Source organism: Oncorhynchus nerka, linkage group LG10, assembly GCF_034236695.1.
Source record: "Oncorhynchus nerka isolate Pitt River linkage group LG10, Oner_Uvic_2.0, whole genome shotgun sequence".
Taxonomy (NCBI): Eukaryota; Metazoa; Chordata; class Actinopteri; order Salmoniformes; family Salmonidae; genus Oncorhynchus; species Oncorhynchus nerka.
Genome location: NC_088405.1, coordinates 90694508 through 90715901, shown reverse-complemented (window position 1 = coordinate 90715901; position 21394 = coordinate 90694508). Strand labels below are relative to the sequence as shown.

At 48.7% G+C, this 21394-nt stretch overlaps 1 protein-coding gene across 10 annotated transcripts in view; it reads left to right on the top strand.

The window, feature by feature from the left end:
* Positions 1 to 21394, top strand: part of LOC115119506 (transcription factor COE1-A-like) — a 389994-nt gene that overhangs the window by 12476 nt on the left and 356124 nt on the right. For all 10 annotated transcript variants that reach the window (XM_065023924.1, XM_065023922.1, XM_065023916.1 and 7 more), the window contains exons 5-6: positions 2526 to 2599; positions 13989 to 14057. In XM_065023924.1, coding sequence (XP_064879996.1) covers positions 2526 to 2599; positions 13989 to 14057 — 143 coding nt within the window. The remainder of the gene's footprint in view (positions 1 to 2525; positions 2600 to 13988; positions 14058 to 21394) is intronic.

Below are 21394 nucleotides of genomic sequence, written 5' to 3'. Positions count from 1 at the left end.
GCCCCTATTCTCTCTCTTCTCAGCTCCTCTCCTCTCTCTTCTCAGCTCCTCTCCTCTCTCTTCTCAGCTCCTCTCCTCTCTCTTCTCAGCTCCTCTCCTCTCTCTTCTCAGCCCCTCTCCTCTCTCTTTTCAGCTCCTATTCTCTCTCTTCTCAGCTCCTCTCCTCTCTCTTTTCAGCTCCTATTCTCTCTCTTCTCAGCTCCTATTCTCTCTCTTCTCAGCTCCTATTCTCTCTCTTCTCAGCTCCTCTCCTCTCTCTTCTCCGTTCCTCTCCTCTCTCTTCTCAGCTCCTCTCGTCTCTCTTCTCAGCTCCTCTCGTCTCTCTTCTCAGCTCCTCTCCTCTCTCCTCTCTCTTCTCAGCTCCTCTCCTCTCTTTTCTCAGCTCCTCTCTCTTCTCCGTTCCTCTCCTCTCTCTTCTCAGCTCCTCTCCTCTCTCTTCTCAGCTCCTCTTCTCTCTCTTCTCAGCTCCTATTCTCTCTCTTCTCAGCTCCTCTCCTCTCTCTTCTCAGCTCCTCTCCTCTCTCTTCTCAGCTCCTCTCCTCTCTCTTCTCAGCTCCTCTCCTCTCTCTTCTCAGCTCCTCTCCTCTCTCTTTTCAGCTCCTATTCTCTCTCTTTTCAGCTCCTATTCTCTCTCTTCTCAGCTCCTATTCTCTCTCTTCTCAGCTCCTCTCCTCTCTCTCCACAGCTCCTCTACTCTCTCTCCTCAGCTCCTCTCCTCTTCTCTTCTCTCTCTTCTCAGCTCCTCTTCTCTCTCTTCTCAGCTCCTCTCTTTTCTCAGCTCCTCTTCTCTCTCTTTACATAATGTTCTGCTCTGCAGCACTGTGGGAAGCCAGGACCCGGGATGGCCCCTTCCTTCCCTCCCTCCCACCTTGGACAGAAATATCGGACGGGTCCCACAGAGTTCTCACGACACACGCTGCTATTCATTAAACATCCCCCGGCCAGAGGCAGTAAATACTACGTTAAGCTCTTAGGGCCGCTCTGTGTGTTTTTGTGTTGTTCAAGTGGAATCTGTTCTTTCAAATCCCAGGGAGGGAGGGAGAGAGAGAGGGTGTTGGTAGTGATAGCGGGGCAGGGCGGGCGGGGAGGAGAGGGCATGATGGTCTTTGACTGGACAATGAGATTTAGCATTCCAACAGTCCTTTTAAATTTGTGGAATGTTTATAATCTGTATGGTGTATATGGGTAGCACAATCGCTAAGGATAATGTCTACCAGTGTAGTGTTCTGTTTTGCATCCAAGTCTTAGGTGGTGAATTGAAAGGCCACATTTGTTTCCAATGATCAGCTGATTGTCATGTATATGTTTCAGACAGACAGAGCATTGGGTTCCAACCTCCAAACAAGTCTGCATTCCAAATTGCACCGTGTTCCCTAGATAGTGTGCTAATTCTGAGCGGAGTCCTTTAGAGTCCTTGTCAAATTCAAATTCAATGCCTATATGGAATAGGATACCATTTGGGACACAGGACATGTTACAGAGAGACAGGAAGTCATATTTCCATCCGCAATAACAGCCCTGTTTGACTGGACCACAGCCCTGTTTGACTGGACCACAGCCCTGTTTGACTGGACCACAGCCCTGTGGAAAGAGCACATTCTAAATGTCAAGCTAAATGCTGATGACTGGACCACAGCGTATTATTTGGACCAGAAGTGGAACAGAAGCGAACGGGCTGGAAGTTGAAGTCTAGTCAAGATGCTTTAAGAGCACCGTACCCTCACCTTACCCTCACCTTACCCTCACCGTACCCTCACCTTACCCTCACCTTACCCTCACCTTACCCTCACCGTACCCTCACCTTACCCTCACCTTACCCTCACCGTACCCTCACCGTACCCTCACCTTACCCTGACCTTACCCTGACCTAACCCTCACCTAACCCTCACCTTACCCTCACCGTACCCTCACCTTACCCTCACCTCACCTTACCCTCACCTTACCCTACCCTAACCTCACCTTACCCTCACCTCACCTTACCCTCACCTTACCCTCACCTTACCCTCACCTCAACCCTCACCTTACCCACCTCACCTTACCCTCACCGTATCCTCACCGTACCCTCACCTTTACCCTCACCTCACCTTACCCTCACCTAACCCTCACCTCACCCTCACCTCACCTAACCCTCACCTTACCCTCACCTTACCCTCACCTAACCCTCACCTTACCCTCACCTCACCTTACCCTCACCTTACCCTCACCGTACCCTCATCTGGGTAACTTCTGTCGGATTTCATTTTCTTATCATGCAGGAAGTGATGTGTGATACATATTACAGGGTACATCTGTAAGAGAGACCCAGATCTCAGCATGAGTCCCTGTGTGGAGGGAGATGTTACCAGACGTGATCCAGACCACAGTAGGAACACTCTCTCCAGGGCAGATCTAGTGGGCCTCTGTGATGACCAGTGCCAACCCAACCTTGCTTCAAAAAACAAATCCTCAACCTGTTTCTAATATAATCTTTGCCCCTCCTCCTAATCTTTGCCCCCCTCCTAATCTTTGCCCCCCTCCTTCTGCAGGCTATTGTTTATGAAGGACAAGACAAGAACCCTGAGATGTGCCGAGTGTTACTGACACACGAGATCATGTGCAGGTAAGAAGAGGAAGCTCCTGTCTGCTGCTACAATATACTACACTATAATACACTCATGGGTGGATTCGCTATCTGATAATTCTGGCAAATGCCAGATGGGATGGACATTGTTTTTGTTGGGTAGGCTGGTCAAAATGGACACACACCAAAATATGTTTTTATCTAAAAAAAAATATTTAAAAAAGTCAAGATCATGGATTGTAAAAAACAGAAAGGGTGCCTATAAATGTAGAAAGAGCACATTCTAGAATGTCACCTCACTCAAAACGTCCTATTGTTTTTTTTGGGGGGCGGGGGCAAAAACCATGATTTAGTCAAACAGTAAAGTGCATTATCCTTGTGATTCCTGTAATGAAAGTGTCTGCCCTGACCCTGTGCCTTCGCTGGGGCCTGCTGCTGTGACAAGTGAGCCACTCCTCTCTACCCCCGTTTGCCCCTGACTACACTATACTACACTACACTATACTACACTACACTACACCTCTCAACCATAAATGTACAGTGCGTTCATATCGTTGTCTACACTGATACCAAGACCTCACCTTGTATATGGTAGTTGTTTCATCCAGGCTCAGCCTTACTACAGCTAAGCAGGTCACCCCTCCCCTGCAGGGAATAACAGAGAGGAAAAGTAGAGGAAGATGAGTTTTGCTATCAAATGTTGTACCTTTAATTAAAATCTAAAGATGAATTTGCTTGGAATTGGGTTGTGAGGATAGAGTCTTTCCTTTTTATAGAGGCATTTGAACAGTTCCCCCCCCTAAAAATACCTCTCTGATGCCTGGTTAATTAGGACATGCAGAAAGTCATTACTCAGTTTGAATTCTCCTGTTGTTCAGCTGCTAACAAATGGGCCTTCCCTATCATTGTGATATATATGCAGGACATATATGTAAACATGTGTGTGTATATATATATATATATATATATATATATATATATATATATATATATATATATATATATATATATATATATATATATATATATATATATATATATATATATATATATATATATATATATATATATACACACACACACACACACACACACACACACACACACACACACACACACACAGAAAGACACACACACACACACACACACACACACACACACACAGAAAGACACACACACACACACACACACAGAAAGACACACACAGAAAGACACACACAGAAAGACACACACAACACACAAAGACAAAGACAAAGACACACAAAGACAAAGACACACACACACAAAGACAAAGACACACACTCCCCCGTCGTACTCATATTTAGAACAGAAGTTATTCTCTGACCTTTCTTCAGAACAAAGTTAACTTTTACTCTTTAATTTGGGATAGTCACATGATTAATAGTAGCATTAGAAATGTACAATTATTATACAATATGCTTTTTAGTATGTGGTTTAGAGCCCATCAGTACATGCCACCATCACAGTTGTACAGTATAACCATTTCCCATAGCAGTGTTGGGTTGAGGCACATAGCTCTACAGTGTTGGGTTGAGGCCCATAGCTCTACAGTGTTGGGTTGAGGCCCATAGCTCTACAGTGTTGGGTTGAGGCCCGTAGCTCTACAGTGTTGGGTTGAGGCCCGTAGCTCTACAGTGTTGGGTTGAGGCCCGTAGCTCTACAGTGTTGGGTTGAGGCCCATAGCTCTATATTGTTGGGTTGAGGCCCATAGCTCTGTTGGGTTGAGGCAGTGTTGGGTTGAGGCACTCTACAGTGTTGGGTTGAGGCAGCTCTACAGTGTTGGGTTGAGGCCCGTAGCTCTACAGTGTTGGGTTGAGGCCCGTAGCTCTACAGTGTTGGGTTGAGGCCCGTAGCTCTACAGTGTTGGGTTGAGGCCCGTAGCTCTACAGTGTTGGGTTGAGGCACATAGCTCTACAGTGTTGGGTTGAGGCACATAGCTCTACAGTGTTGGGTTGAGGCACATAGCTCTATATTGTTGGGTTGAGGCACATAGCTCTACAGTGTTGGGTTGAGGCACATAGCTCTACAGTGTTGGGTTGAGGCACATAGCTCTACAGTGTTGGGTTGAGGCACATAGCTCTACAGTGTTGGGTTGAGGCACATAGCTCTATATTGTTGGGTTGAGGCACATAGCTCTACAGTGTTGGGTTGAGGCACATAGCTCTACAGTGTTGGGTTGAGGCCCATAGCTCTACAGTGTTGGGTTGAGGCCCATAGCTCCACAGTGTTGGGTTGAGGCCCATAGCTCCACAGTGTTGGGTTGAGGCACATAGCTCTATATTGTTGGGTTGAGACCCATAGCTCTATAGTGTTGGGTTGAGACCCATAGCTCTATAGTGTTGGGTTGAGGCCCGTAGCTCTACAGTATTAGGTTGAGGCCCATAGTTCCACAGTGTTGGGTTGAGGCCTATAGCTCCACAGTGTTGGGTTGAGGCCCATAGCTCCACCATGTTGGGTTGAGGCCCATAGCTCCACAGTGTTAGGTTGAGGCCCATAGCTCCACAGTGTTGGGTTGAGGCCCATAGCTCCACAGTGTTAGGTTGAGGCCCATAGCTCCATAGTGTTGGGTTGAGGCCCATAGCTCCATAGTGTTGGGTTGAGGCCCATAGCTCCATAGGGTTGGGTTGAGGCCCATAGCTCTATGGTGTTGGGTTGAGGCCCATAGCTCTATGGTGTTGGGTTGATGCCCATAGCTCTATGGTGTTGGGTTAATGCCCATAGCTCTATGGTGTTGGGTTGAGGCCCATAGCTCTATGGTGTTGGGTTGAGGCCCATAGCTCTATGGTGTTGGGTTGAGGCCCATAGCTCTATGGTGTTGGGTTGAGGCCCATAGCTCTATAGTGTTGGGTTGAGGCCCATAGCTCCACGGTGTTGGGTTGAGGCCCATAGCTCCACGGTGTTGGGTTGAGGCCCATAGCTCTATAGTGTTGGGTTGAGGCCCATAGCTCTATGTTGTTGGTTTGAGACCCATAGCTCCACAGTGTTGGGTTGAGGCCCATAACTTTATGGTGGGTTGAGGCCCATAGCTCCACAGTGTTGGGTTGAGGCTCATTGTCCATAGTGTTGGGTTAGGGCCATAACTCTACAGTGGGTTGAGGCCCATAGCTGGAGAGTGGGTTGAGGCCCATAGCTCCACAGTGTTGGGTTGAGGCCCATAGCTCTATGTGTTGGCTTGAGGCCCATAGCTCTACAGTGGGTTGAGGCCCATAGCTCCACAGTGTTGGGTTGAGACTCATAGCTCTATAGTGTTGGTTTAAGGCCCATAGCTCTACAGTATAGGGTTAAGACCCAGTCTGCGAGACACAACCATGGAGATGTGGATGCATCAGACAGTGATTGGGATGCCAGTCCAATGTGTCATGAACCACTCCCCAAGTCTCTCCCCCAGTCTCTCCCCTCCCTCAGCCCCTCCCAAGTCCCCTCCCCCAGAACATTTGTCTGTTCACCATTAATCAGTACTGTTAATTGCCATTCACCACCATTAGCCATATGTTGCCAAGCCAGCTTGAGACGTACAGTAAGTGCTTAGTCCCTTCATTTTCCAAACTGAGTAATAGAATGAGCTTTCCAACGCTTTTATAAAGAAGACACACATGTATTTAAGGTCATATACAATTTTGTGTGGACCAACAAAAAGTTATTTCCAAATGATAAGATTCACTAATTAATAATTCAACAAATTGGGATTTATTGTTTTGGTTTAAGCAAGAGCCAGTGAGCTGAAATAAATTGTCATGGTGTTGAGTATTTGTTTATTTGTTTTACAAGGGTTAGAGGTCCCGGTATGGTAGCAGTGTCCTCACACCAACAGCCATCAATTCATCCTGTTAATTACATGAGGCGATTTAGATGTATTTTCTTCAAAAGCTGCGGCAGGAAGGAAGCGTTGAGATTAAAGATGTGATTTCCTTTGGATGTCCTGTGGGACCGAATGGAATGTAAAAAAGGAAAAGAAAATATCCCCCTCAACAAAGCTGGTGAAGGCATGTACTAATTAGCATAATTTTTGTTGGTGGGGGGAGGGGGGGTGTAAGAAGAAGAAAATCCTGTCTCCCGTGGGTGCTGCCTGATGATTGGATTGCAGGGAAACCACTAATCAGTTCTAAAGTCATCTCCCCTCCCCTCCTCTCCCCTCCCCTCACCTCCCTCCTCAAGCCTCACTCTATTCTGATCCAATGGGACCACACTGTGACCCAGTTCAGAGAGTCGCACAGAAATGAAAGCAAGGGAGAGACAGAGGAGGGAGGCCAAAAATGGAGAGCGACAGAAAAGATAGAGGGAAAAATATGCCCTCCTGCTACCCACAGCCCTTAGTCAGTCACAATGTACTCCTGCTACCCACAGCCCTTAGTCAGTCACAATGTACTCCTGCTACCCACAGCCCTTAGTCAGTCACAATGTACTCCTGCTACCCACAGCCCTTAGTCAGTCACAATGTACTCCTGCTACCCACAGCCCTTAGTCGGTCACAATGTACTCCTGCTACCCACAGCCCTTAGTCGGTCACAATGTACTCCTGCTACCCACAGCCCTTAGTCAGTCACAATGTACTCCTGCTACCCACAGCCCTTAGTCAGTCACAATGCCCTCCTGCTACCCACAGCCCTTAGTCGGTCACAATGTACTCCTGCTACCCACAGCCCTTAGTCAGTCACAATGTACTCCTGCTACCCACAGCCCTTAGTCAGTCACAATGTACTCCTGCTACCCACAGCCCTTAGTCAGTCACAATGTACTCCTGCTACCCACAGCCCTTAGTCGGTCACAATGTACTCCTGCTACCCACAGCCCTTAGTCAGTCACAATGTACTCCTGCTACCCACAGCCCTTAGTCAGTCACAATGTACTCCTGCTACCCACATATATGTTTCTGCACCCAGCAGGCGTCTTTCTGTTGTGCACGGCACTCCCCACATGTGATTCAGATATGCTGCTACCCTCCTGCATTACAATATCTCTGAGACATGAGAGACACAATATGAGTGATTGATGGAACTGATTGGATCTGTCCAGAAGAAGGCCGAGAGGGGAATGAGATAAGAGAGGGGGGAGAGGGGAATGAGGTAAGAGAGGGGGGAGAGATAGAGGAATGGAGCAGGGGAGAGGGAATGAGGTAAGAGAGGGGGAAGAGATAGAGGAATGGAGCAGGGGAGAGGGGAATGAGGTAAGAGAGGGGAGAGGGGAATGAGGTAAGAGAGGGAATGAGGTAAGAGAGGGGAGAGGGGAATGAGGTAAGAGAGGGGGAGAGGGCAATGAGGTAAGAGAGGGGGAGAGGGCAATGAGGTAAGAGAGGGGGAGAGGGCAATGAGGTAAGAGAGGGGAGAGAGGGAATGAGGTAAGAGAGGGGAGAGAGGGGAATGAGGTAAGAGAGGGGAGAGGGAATGAGGTAAGAGAGGGGGAGAGGGGAATGAGGTAAGAGAGGGGGAGAGGGGAATGAGGTAAGAGAGGGGGAGAGGGGAATGAGGTAAGAGAGGGGGGTAGAGGGGAATGAGGTAAGAGAGGGGGAGAGGGGAATGAGGTAAGAGAGGGGGAGAGGGGAATGAGGTAAGAGAGGGGGAGAGGGAATGAGGTAAGAGAGGGGGAGAGGGGAATGAGGTAAGAGAGAAGAGATAGAGGAATGGGAGAGGGAGAGGGGAATGAGGTAAGAGAGAGGGGAGAGATAGAGGAATGGAGCAGGGGAGAGGGGAATGAGGTAAGAGAGGGGGAGAGAATGAGGTAAGAGAGAGGGGAGAGGGGAATGAGGTAAGAGGGGGGAGAGGGGAATGAGGTAAGAGAGGGGGAGAGGGGAATGAGGTAAGAGAGGGGGAGAGATAGAGGAATGGAGCAGGGAGAGGGGAATGAGGTAAGAGAGGGGGAGAGATAGAGGAATGGAGCAGGGGAGAGGGGAATGAGGTAAGAGAGGGGGAGAGATAGAGGAATGGAGCAGGGGAGAGGGAATGAGGTAAGAGAGGGGGAGAGATAGAGGAATGGAGCAGGGGAGAGGGAATGAGGTAAGAGAGGGGGAGAGATAGAGGAATGGAGCAGGGGAGATGGGAATGAGGTAAGAGAGGGGGGAGAGATAGAGGAATGGAGCAGGGGAGAGGGGAATGAGGTAAGAGAGAGGGTGGAGAGCTAGAGGGATGGAGGGGGTGATAGTGGGATGAGGTAAGAGAAAGGATGGAGGGCCTCCCAAGTGGCGCAGTGGTCTAAGGCTAGCTGTGCCACTAGATATCCTGGTTCAAGTCCAGGCTCTGTCGCAGCTGGCTGCAACCGGGTGACCCATGGGGCGGCGCACAATTGGCCCAGCGTCGTCCGGGTTAGGGGAGGGTTTGGCCGGCAGGGACGTTCTTGTCCCATCGCACTCTAGTGACTCCTGTGGCGGCCCGGGCGCAGTGCACGCTGACACGGTCGGCAGGTGTACAGTGTTTCCTCCGACACATTGTTGTGGCTGGCTTCCGGGTTAAGTGGGCATTGTGTCAAGAATCAGTGTGGCTTGGTTGGGTTTCGGAGGACGCACGGCTCTTGACCTTCGCCTCTCCCGAGTCCGCACAGGAGTTGCAGCGATGAGACAAGACTGTAAACTAACAATTGGATGCCACGAAATTGAGGAGAAAATGGGGGTACAAATAACGAGAGGATGGAGCGATAGAGGGGGGATAGAGGGAGGATAGAGGGAGGATAGAGGGGGATAGAGGGGGATAGAGGGGGATAGAGGGGGATAGAGGGAGGATAGAGGGGGATAGAAGGGGGATAGAATAGGGGGGAGGATAGAAGGGGGATAGAGGGGGAGGGGGATAGAGGGAGGATAGAAGGGGGATAGAGGGAGGATAGGGGGGATAGAGGGAGGATAGAAGGGGGATAGAGGGAGGATAGAGGGAGATAGAGGGGAGATAGAGGGGGATAGAGGGGAGATAGAAGGGGGATAGAGGGGAGATAGAGGGGGGGGATAGAAGGGGGATAGAGGGGGAGAGGGAATATAGAGGGGGATAGAGGGAATATAGAGGGAGGATAGAGGGGGATAGAGGGAATATAGAGGGAGGATAGAGGGGGATAGAGGGGGATAGAGGGGGATAGAGGGAATATAGAGGGGGATAGAGGGAATATAGAGGGGGGATAGAGGGGGATAGAGGGAATATAGAGGGAGGATAGAGGGGGATAGAGGGGGGATAGAGGGGGTATAGAGGGGGTATAGAGGGGGATAGAGGGGGAATATAGAGGGGGATAGAGGGGGATAGAGGGAGGATAGAAGGGGGATAGAGGGGGATAGAGGGAATATAGAGGGGGATAGAGGGGAGGATAGAGGGGGATAGAAGGGGGATAGAGGGAGGATAGGGGGATAGAGGGAGGATAGAGGGAATATAGAGGGAGGATAGAGGGGGATAGAGGGAGGATAGAGGGGGATAGAGGGAATATAGAGGGGGATGGGGGGATAGAGGGGGATAGAGGGGGATAGAGGGAATATAGAGGGGGATAGAGGGGGGATAGAGGGGGATAGAGGGAATAGAGGGGGATAGAGGGGGAATAGAGGGGAATATAGAGGGAGGGGGGATAGAGGGGGATAGAGGGAATATAGAGGGGGATAGAGGGGGATAGAGGGAATATAGAGGGGGGATAGAGGGGGATAGACTGAATATAGAGGGGGATAGAGGGAATATAGAGGGAGGATAGAGGGGGATAGAGGGGGATAGACTGAATATAGAGGGGGATAGAGGGAATATAGAGGGAGGATAGAGGGGAGATAGAGGGGGGGATAGAGGGAGGATAGAGGGAGGATAGAGGGGGATAGAAGGGGGATAGAAGGGGGATAGAGGGAATATAGAGGGAATATAGAGGGGGATAGAGGGAGGATAGAGGGAGGATAGAGGGAGGATAGAGGGAGGATAGAGGGGGGATAGGCTGATTCAGTGCAGAGGGGAGCCCTGTAGAAGGGAGACAATGCCTTGGGTTTTGTGTGACAGGCCTGTCCCCTGCCCCATTCAAATTCCCACTGCCATCTGTGCACTGGAAACATGAGCTGGGAGTCTCTCCAAGCTGCTCCTTTCCCCCTGCAGCCTCCCTCCCTCCCTGCCTGTCTCAAGATCCCAACCACCATGTACCCAGGTTGTGGACTTTTTTTGGGGGGGGGTCTAAAGCAACATTTGGTTGGGGGGGTGGATATCATTCATTGCCTGAGACTCTTTGGGCCATTGAAATGCTCAGACTGATCGTGTGGAGTTAGGAAACAAATTTCAAGATATTAACATACACAGCCCTGAATGGCTCATAGAGCCCTTACCAAAATAAACGGTCATTGGTCTATTATAAGAGGGTTTCCCAAACTCAGTCCAACTCATCATCATGCTTGGATTATTTTAATCAGGTGTGTGGTGCAAAAATCAAAATGTGCCTCTGGTGTTGGCCCCAGGACCGAGTTTGAGAAACCCTGTACAGTGGCTTGCGAATATATTCACCCACCTTGTCATTTTTCTTATTTTGTTGCCTTACAACCTGGAAGTAAAATAGATTTTGTGGGGGTTTGCATCATTGACAGAACATGCCTACCACTTTGAAGATGCAAAACATTTTTTATTGTGAAACAAATAAGAAATAAAACCAAAAAATTAAAACTTGAGCGTGCATAACTATTCACCCCCCCAAAGTCAATACTTTGTAGAGTCACATTTTGCTGCAATTACAGCTGCAAGTCTCTTGCGGTATGTCTCCATAAGCTTGGCACATCTTGCCACTGGGATTTTTGCCCATTCTTCAAGGCAAAGCTGCTCCGGCTCCTTCAAGTTGGATGGGTTCCGCTTGTGTACAGCAATATTTAAGTCACACCACAGATTCTCAATTGGATTGAGGTCTGTGCTTTGCCTAGGCCATTCCAAGACATGTAAATGTTTCCCCTTAAACCACTCAAGTGTTGCTTTAGCAGTATGCTTAGTGTCATTGTCCTGCTGGAAGGTGAACCTCTGTCCCAGTCTCAAATCTCTGGAAGATTGAAACAGGTTTCCCTCAAGAATTTCCCTGTATTTAACGCCATCCATCATTCCTTCAATTCTGACCAGTTTCCCTGCCGATGAAAAACATCCCCACAGCATGATGCTGCCACCACCATGCTTCATTGTGGGGATGGTGTTCTCGGGGTGATGGGAGGTGTTGGGTTTGCGCCAGACATAGCGTTTTCCTTGATGGCCAAAAAGCTACATTTTAGTCTCACCTGACCAGAGTACCATCTTCCATATGTTTGAGGAGTCTCCTACATGCCTTTTGGGGAACACCAAATGTGTTTGCTTATTTTTTTCTTTAAGCAATGTTTTTTTTCTGGCCACTCTTCCGTAAAGCCCAGCTCTGTGGAGTGTACTGCTTAAAGTGGACCTATAGACAGATACTCCAATCTCCGCTGTGGAGCTTTGCAGCTCCTTCAGGGTTATCTTTTGTCTCTTTGTTGCCTCTTTGATTAATGCCCTCCTTGCCTGGTCCGTGGTGGGCGGCCTTCTCTTGGCAGATTTGCTGTGGTGCCATATTATTTTCATTTTTTGATAATGGATTTAATGGTGCTCTGTGGGATGTTCAAAGTTTTGGATATTTTTTTTTATAACCCAACCCTGATCTCTACTTCTCCACAACTTTGTCCCTGACCTGTTTGGAGACCTCCTTGGTCTTCATGGTGCCGCCCCTTGCTTAGTGGTGTTGCAGACTCTGGGGCCTTTCAGAACAGCTGTATAAATACTGAGATCATGTGACAGATCATGTGACACTTAGATTGCACACAGGTGGACTTTATTTAACTAATTATGTGACTTCTGAAGGTAATTGGTTGCACCAGATCTTATTTAGGGGCTTCACAGTAAAGGAGGTGAATACATCATATACACAAAACCACTTTTACGTTTTCTATTTTTGTTATTTCACTTCACCAATTTGGACTATTTTGTGTATGTCCATTACATTAAATCCAGATAAAAATCAATTTAAATTACAGGTTGTAATGCAACAAAATAGGAAAAATGCCAAGGAAGATGAATACTTTTGCAAGGCACTGAATTATCATAAAATCAGATTATGTTGTCATACAATATAATACAACAAGAGCTTTTGCTCTCGTAGCGTCCACTCTGGGTATCCCCTCCCTCTTGCCCTTCCTCATCTGGGCCAAAAACTCCCTCCCAGCGGAATGAAATGACATTTCAGCCATTTTTCAAAAACAGCTCACAAAAAGGGTGTAATCATCATTTTCACAATTTCATAGTTTTGAAATATAAGTAAAGAAAACCGGAAAATCACATTCTTAACTGCACTGCTCCTGTAAAACGCTCTCTGCCATCAAAAGGGGGACCACTCAAATATTTTGCCTTCGAGGCAGGCGAGAGGGTGTCAGGTTAGCAGTGAACAGAGCGAGGCAGGCGAGAGGGTGTCAGGTTAGCAGTGAACAGAGCGAGGCAGGCGAGAGGGTGTCAGGTTAGCAGTGAACAGAGCGGGGCAGGCGAGAGGGTGTCAGGTTAGCAGTGAACAGAGAGAGGCAGGCGAGAGGGTGTCAGATTAGCAGTGAACAGAGAGAGGCAGGCGAGAGGGTGTTAGATTAGCAGTGAACAGAGAGAGGCAGGCGAGAGGGTGTCAGATTAGCAGTGAACAGAGAGAAGCAGGCGAGAGGGTGTCAGGTTAGCAGTGAACAGAGAATGTTTCACCCAAGACGGTGAAGTGAAAGGGAGGAGAGAGGGAGGGGGGTGCCTGCTACCTGCCTCAGGTGATACTAGGGGTGCTCCCCCCCAACCTGCTCCCACTCCCCGTTCCCCCCAGCCCACCCCCCGCTCCCCCAACCTGCTCCCCACTCCCCGTTCCCCCGCTCCCCCTAGCCCACCCCCCGCTCCCCCAGTCCACCCCCGCTCCCCCAGCCCACCCCTAGCACACCTGTCGCCCCTAACCAGGCTGGCCTCTGTATGGCCTGTCTTTGTGGGCTGCTTTAACAAAGCCATATGTAGAGAAAAATAATGCACCCAGACACACAGACAGAGGCAGTCTGTTCTACAGGTGACAAAGGGCGGGGTGGGCCTGGGAAAGCCTTAGTTCAGCCTTCAGAACAGGACCAGGCTGTTTGATAATTGGAAGGCTACCTTCCCCTTTATCCTGTGGAGGTCTGGGCCTGGCTGAAGCAGTTCTCCCTGAAACATGAGTGTGTTTTTATTTATCTTTCTAACCCCCTCCCTCTCTCCCCCTCTCCCCTCTCCCCCACACTCCCCTCTCTCCCCCACTCTCCCCACTCTCCCCACTCTCCCCACTCCCTCTCTCCCCCTCTCTCCCCTCCCTCTCCTCTCTCCATCTCTCCCCTCTCTCCCCACTCTCCTCTCTCTCCCCTCTCTCCCACTCTCCCCTCCCTCTCCTCTCTCAATCTCTCCCCTCTCTCCCCACTCTCCCCTCTCTCCTTCTCTCGCCTCTCTGTACCCCTCAGCCGCTGCTGTGACAAGAAGAGCTGTGGCAACCGCAATGAGACCCCGTCTGACCCCGTCATCATCGACAGGTACCTTCACACACTCCTCCGCATGCTCAACTACTCCTACTGTGATCGCATTGTGTGTGTGTGTGTGGCCTCCTATGAGGCTGCTGATGCAGTGAGGGAACAGTATGAGGGTCAGGTTAGAACAGTCAGCTCATGTATCTACTGAGGTTTGGCCCAGAGCCTACCCACCCTATGGCTCTATTTGTACTACAGTGAGTACTACAGTGAGTACTACAGTGAGTACTACAGTGAGGACTACAGTGAGTACTACAGTGTATGTGGAGTGATCAGGTTCCACAGTGTGTGCTCCTCCACAGTGAGGGAGGACGAGGGGAGCCAGAATGAGGAGGCTGTTCTCTCCTCTCCGCTCCCCTTAATAAAACCCACATGGATAATGGACTGTGAAACAATAGCTGCCAAAGTGCCTGGAGCCCCCTCTCTCTCTCCCTCCCTCTCCCCCTCCCTCCCCCTCCCCTCCCTCCCTCCCTCTCTCCATCCCGCCCTCCCTCCCTCCCTCATGCCTCCAGGGCACCTAAACACAGGCCTTCTCTCTTCCACATTGTGCATGTATCTGTCTCAGCTGGACAGGAGTCTTCAGACCTGGGCGTCCTCTTTAGGCTTACTGAACTAAGGTTATTGGACCAGGCCTGCTGGTAGTTGTGTTAGACCCAGAGTACTGGAGATGATATAGTTGTTGTTGGACCATTACCAGGCCTGCTGGTAGCTGTGTTAGACCCAGAGTACTGGAGATGATATGGTTGTTGTTGGACCATTACCAGAACTGCTGGTAGCTGTGTTAGACCCAGAGTACTGGAGATGATATAGTTGTTGTTGGACCATTACCAGGCCTGCTGGTAGCTGTGTTAGACCCAGAGTACTGGAGATGATATAGTTGTTGTTGGACCATTACCAGGCCTGCTGGTAGCTGTGTTAGACCCAGAGTACTGGAGATGATATAGTTGTTGTTATGTTGTCTGTGTTATGACATCTATCTAACACAATAATCCTGGTTGTATTTACTCTGTTGATCTCCCAAAACGACTGCATCTCAACGGCTGTGTGAGCTAATGTTGGCTGGATAGTGTGGTTCCACTACTGTCTCTCTATTCCCCTGACTGGGTCTGCTGCCCGTCCTCTCTCTCTGTGCTGTACTGTGGCTACTACAGCACGGCTGCTTACGGAGCAGAACTGGAACATACCAAATAGGAGAAAGCTTTGATTTACACCCCACAGAGTTGAGTTGGTTCACCCCAGTTATTGTTTAGTGCCACGGGGCAGACCTGATTTGTTGCTTTTTGTCAAATGGAACCTGGAGCTCATTGGTGAAGATGAAATCCCACTGAAAGAGGATTTGGGAGACGTGGTGCTTATGTATGTATGGATGGATGGATGTGTGTGTGTGTGTGTGTGTGTGTGTGTGTGTGTGTGTGTGTGTACTGTATGTATGTATGCATGTATGTATGTACAGTATGTAATTATGTAATTATGCAGTATATTGTTGGATTTCAGTATTCCAAGAGAATGTACGTATATTCAGGCCAAACTCTCATGGACATGCCCGTACACACACACACACACACACACACACACACACACACACACACACACACACACACACACACACACACACACACACACACACACACACACACACACACACACACACACGTACACCTGTGTTGCCTCTGTAAAGGTGGATGGCAGTAGTGTTTGCTGTGGTAATGTATTCACTGATCCGCGCTACAGGAAGGACACAGATGCACATCAGCTGTGGCGCAGGTCTCCCCATGCCAGGAGAGGAGAGGCGAGAAGTGGGGCACATACCTGGCTCACGTGTTCTGCCCCCCTCCTCTCCTATTCCCCTCACCGCCCAACGTTCCGCTTCGCTGGGCCAGAAAGGGTCAGTGCCCCTGGGGCGGGGTGGGGGGCAGCTGGAACCCCCCCACCCAGCCCCCTTCCTCCTCTCTCTACCATCACACACCTTCAGACTTCAGTGAACAAACAGGGCTCAGATGAACATGGGCAGATGAACCCAGTAACTTCTGTTGAACTCATCCTCTCTCAGTGCCAGAACACTGCGGTTGTGTTTTTGACTGCTCAGTGCCTTATGCTTACAGGAGATACATCAAAACAAACAGGTGCACTGGCCTCAGCACAATTCATATTGCTCTCCCGGCACCTGTAAAATACGATTATTTATTTTGGTTTGTGGGGGAAAGGGAATGTAGATTTTCATAGACTAATACGACATTCAAAGAGGACCCAGTGGAGTGACAGTGTCTCCTCTCCATATGCTGGGCCAGGCAGGCAGGCAGGCAGCCAGCCAGCCAGGCACATTGGGTCCATGGCTTAGGTGTGAGGTTATCACTGATAGATACCATCTCAATTATGACTTATTATTTCCCCCGAAATAGGTAATAAAAATAACAACTCCAACTTGTATCTTTTTTCTTGAAGTCGTTAAGTTCAATAAACAAGGGCTCATTAGTGTGCTCTTGTCTCAGAGAGCAGATTCGATTGCGGTGCTGTAATTAGCCGGGCTAGTGTTAGCTAATTCTCCTGGTAGAGAGAGAGAGAGAGAGAGAGAGAGAGAGAGAGAGAGAGAGAGAGAGAGAGAGAGAGAGAGAGAGAGAGAGAGAGAGAGAGAGAGAGAGAGAGAGAGAGAGAGAGAGAGAGAGAGAGAGAGAGAGAGAGAGAGAGAGAGAGAGAGAGAGAGAGAGAGAGAGAGAGAGAGAGAGAGAGAGAGAGAGAGAGAGAGAGAGAGAGAGAGAGAGAGAGAGAGAGAGAGAGAGAGAGAGAGAGAGAGAGAGAGAGAGAGAGAGAGAGAGAGAGAGAGAGAGAGAGAGAGAGAGAGAGAGAGAGAGAGAGAGAGAGAGAGAGAGAGAGAGAGAGAGAGAGAGAGAGAGAGAGAGAGAGAGAGAGAGAGAGAGAGAGAGAGAGAGAGAGAGAGAGAGAGAATCTGAGGGTGAGTGATTCACTAATTAGATCTCTCTCATAAGACCCCGGGATAGACTGCAGATAATCCCTCCGAATAATTAAAAAACATGCTAATGAAGCCTTATTATTTTGTTAAAATAACAAATGTCATATTTACTGTGGTTTATTCTCTCTCATTTGTAAACACACAATATGAAGCGTTGGGATTTCAGTGGGGGAAACATGTTTATTGCATTATTTTTTATCTGCGAGGAAAGCTGTTACAGTCATTTTCCACTACCTGATTGAGGTTATCTACATATGAAATGGATGCCCTGTGCGGTGTGTGTTACTATCTACCTGTGTGTGTGTGTGTGTTACTATCTACCTGTGTGTGTGTGTAGGAGGATCATTGATAGCTAGAAAAATATATGTAAAAAATGGATTGAGATTTAGCCTATATTGGGCCTATTTGAATCCTACTCAGTTTTGAACCACACCTCCTGAATAATCTTTTTTTAACTTTCTTTCTGTATCACTAAATATTTGCATAATGGTGCCGTTACCAGTTTGTTCGGGCGATATGGGCAAAGAAATCTAAATGTGATTTTTCCAACAAATATTGCAATTTGACAATATACAGTAGATCTAAACACTTGGGTGAACTGTTGGAATCATAATAATTATTCATCTAATTCTACGGTTGGCATGACAACAAATGAAAAGCCAGGTAGGAGTTATGACAGTGTAGGAACCAAAGTGCTGGTCAGTATTTCTCAGGGGAACCTAGAATTTGAATAGATGCATAGATGTTACATTTAGACAACGATTTTAGAATGGGTTATCAGATTCAGAACATGCCGTTGTACAGACAGCATACTGATCTACAGGACACCATCACTGGTAGTCACCTGTATTAGAGATCATGTTTGCTTTGCCCTAGCTAGTGCATTTAGCTAGCTAGCCAGCAAGCTACACTGAACAAAAATATAAACAATTTCAAACATTTTACTGAGTTACCGTTCATATAAGGAAATCAGTCAATTGAAATAAATTCATTAGGCCCTAATCTATGGATGATATACAGTATATATATATATATATAATAATTGTTGACCCTTTTTCTCCCCAATTTCGTGGTATCCAATTGTTAGTTTACAGTCTTGTCCCATCGCTGCAACTCCCGTACGGACTCGGGAGAGGTGAAGGTCGAGAACCATGCGTCCTCCGAAACATGACCCTAACAAGCCACACTGCTTCTTGACACACTGCTCGCTTAACACGGAAGCCAGCCGCACCAATGTGTCGGAGGAAACACTGTACACCTGGCGACCGTGTCAGCGTGCACTGCACCCGGCCCACCACAGGAGTCGCTGGAGCGCGATGGGACAAGGACATCCCAGCCGGTCAAACCCTCTCCAGACGACACTGGGCCAGTTATGCGCCGCCTCCACCATCTCCCGGTTGTGGCCAGACGCGACACAGCCCGGGATCGAACCCGGATCTGTAGTGAAGCCTCAAGCACTGCATTGCATTGCCTTAGACCGCTGCGCCACTCAGGAGGCCCCATCTATGGATTTCACATGACTGTGAATACAAATATGCATCTGTTGGTCACAGATAGCTTTAAAAAAAGGTTGGGGCATGGGTCAGAAAACCAGTCAGTATCTGGTGTGGGTCAGAAAACCAGTCAGTATCTGGTGTGGGTCAGAAAACCAGTCAGTATCTGGTGTGGGTCAGAAAACCAGTCAGTATCTGGTGTGGGTCAAAAAACCAGTCAGTATCTGGTGTGGGTCAGAAAACCAGTCAGTATCTGGTGTGGGTCAGAAAACCAGTCAGTATCTGGTGTGGGTCAGAAAACCAGTCAGTATCTGGTGTGGGTCAGAAAACCAGTCAGTATCTGGTGTGGGTCAGAAAACCAGTCAGTATCTGGTGTGGTTCAGAAAACCAGTCAGTATCTGGTGTGGTTCAGAAAACCAGTCAGTATCTGGTGTGGGTCAGAAAACCAGTCAGTATCTGGTGTGACCACCATTTCCCTCATGCCGCGCGACACATCTCCTTTGCATGGAGTTGATTGTGGGACATTGTCCCACTCCTCTTCTGGCTGTATGAATTTGCTGGATATTGGCGTGAACTGGAACACGCTGTCGTAAATGTTGATCCAGAGCATCCCAAACATGCTCAACTGTAACATTTTCCATTTACCATAACCCCACTGCCACCATGGGGCACTCTGTTCACAATGTTGACATGTTGGTAAACCGCTCACCCACACGACGCCATACACAATGTCTGCCATCTGCTCAGTACAGCTGAAACTGGGATTCATCCCTGAAGAGCACACTTCTCCAGCGTGCCAGTGGCCATCGAAGGTGAGCATTTGCCCACTGAAATTGGTTACGACGCCAAACTACAGTAAGTTCAAGACCTTGGTGTGGACAACGAGCATGCAGAGGTTTGGCCCTAATGGTTTCTGACAGTTTGTACAGAAATTATTCGGTTGTGCAAACCTACAGTTTCATCAGCTGTCCTGGTGGCTGGTCTCAGACGATTCCTCAGGTGAAGAAGCCGAATGTGGAGGTCCTGGACTGGCGTGGTTATACAGTATGTGGTCTGAGGTTGTGAGGCTGGTTGGACGTACTGCCAAATTCTCTAAAACGACATTGGAGGTGGCTTATGGTAGAGAAATTAACATTCAATTTTGTGGACAACATTTGAGAGAAATTTGCATTTTTGTGAATATGTGCCATTTCGGGGATCTTTTATTTCAGCTTATGGGACCAACACATTTATGTTTTGTATTTTTATTCAGTGTAGATAGCGATTAGCAATAGCAATTAGCTTTAAAGGCGCTGCATGGTCAATTCGACGTCTGCATTGGCCATGCAGCATTTACAGTGAGATCGCCTCTGCAGAAGTCAGGACATTCATACTTCTTGCGCTTCGCCCAGCAGCGCTGTTGTGTAGGAAGTTGTTAAGGAAGTGAGTTCGTGTTTATACAGGACCTCTCGCCATCACCGACCGTCAACCAATCATGTCAATGCGGAGCTATACACATTTTGAGATGCACACTGTGATGCGGTACGGAGCTCAATTTGGCCTCTTCATGCCTCCGGAGGCTCCTCTATTGCGTCACACCATCCATATGGCGCCTCCAACCACATTTTCAGATCAAGCATAAATGATCTCTTAGTCGCATGCCAGCTTCTTTAGCCGAACTAACTCACATTTTGCGAAGAAAGATACACAAACTAATATTATAATAGAGAAAACATGGATTGAATTTTAGAAGCAACGTGGAAAGTGGTAGCCTGTTGTTGCTTTGGAAGAATCTGTTAAGTGCATGCTGAGAGAAACAGGAAGTGTCTGTGTGTGCCTGTTGAGTGAAAGGGGGCGGGGCTTCAGACTGTTTAGAATATTGTCAGGCTTTGATTTTTTTTATCGGAATCTTTTTTTGTCACACGGTGCTTCCAAAATAAAACTCCCAAGTCGCACAGCAAAATATTTGGTGGCGCTTTAGATGAATGTATGTCTATCTATCTAACTCTATGTATAAGAGCAACTGCTCTCCCTGCTCTGCCATATGCTCCTCTCAATCAATCACATTTATTTATAAAACCCTTTTTACATTAGCAGATGTCACAAAGTGCTGTACAGAAACCCAGTTTAAACCCCAAAGAGCAGGCAATGCGGATGTAGAAGCACGGTGGCTAGGAAAAACTCGTCTTCTCTCCCTGTCTGTGCTGTGACCTCTCCGAGCCTCAGTCAGATTATTTTAAATACCTTAATCCTGCTCATTGACATGGACACAAAAGCCCACTGACATCTAATAGATGCCTCTTCACTTTCCCCTTTTCCTCTGCTTCAGACTGGCTTCAGTTCAGATCAGCCCTCCCTCCACTCTCCCATCCACCCTCCTCCTCCTCCCTCCACTCTCCCATCCACCCTCCTCCTCCTCCTCCTCCTCCTCCTCCCTCCACTCTCCCATCCACCCTCCTCCTCCTCCCTCCACTCTCCCATCCACCCTCCTCCTCCTCCTCCCTCCACTCTCCCATCCACCCTCCTCCTCCTCCCTCCACTCTCCCATCCACCCTCCTCCTCCTCCTCCCCTCATCCCTCCAATCTCCCACCAACCCTCCTCCTCCTTCTACTCTCCCATCCACCCTCCTCCTCCTCCTCCCTCCACTCTCCCATCCACCTCCCATCCTCCTCCTCCTCCTCCCTCCACTCTCCCATCCACCCTCCTCCTCCTCCTCCCTCCACTCTCCCATCCACCCTCCTCCTCCTCCCTCCACTCTCCCATCCACCCTCCTCCTCCTCCTCCTCCCTCATCCCTCCAATCTCCCACCAACCCTCCTCCTCCTCCTCTACTCTCCCATCCACCCTCCTCCTCCTCCCCCACTCTCCCCATACAAATTCCTCCTCCCAATCCCCCATCCACC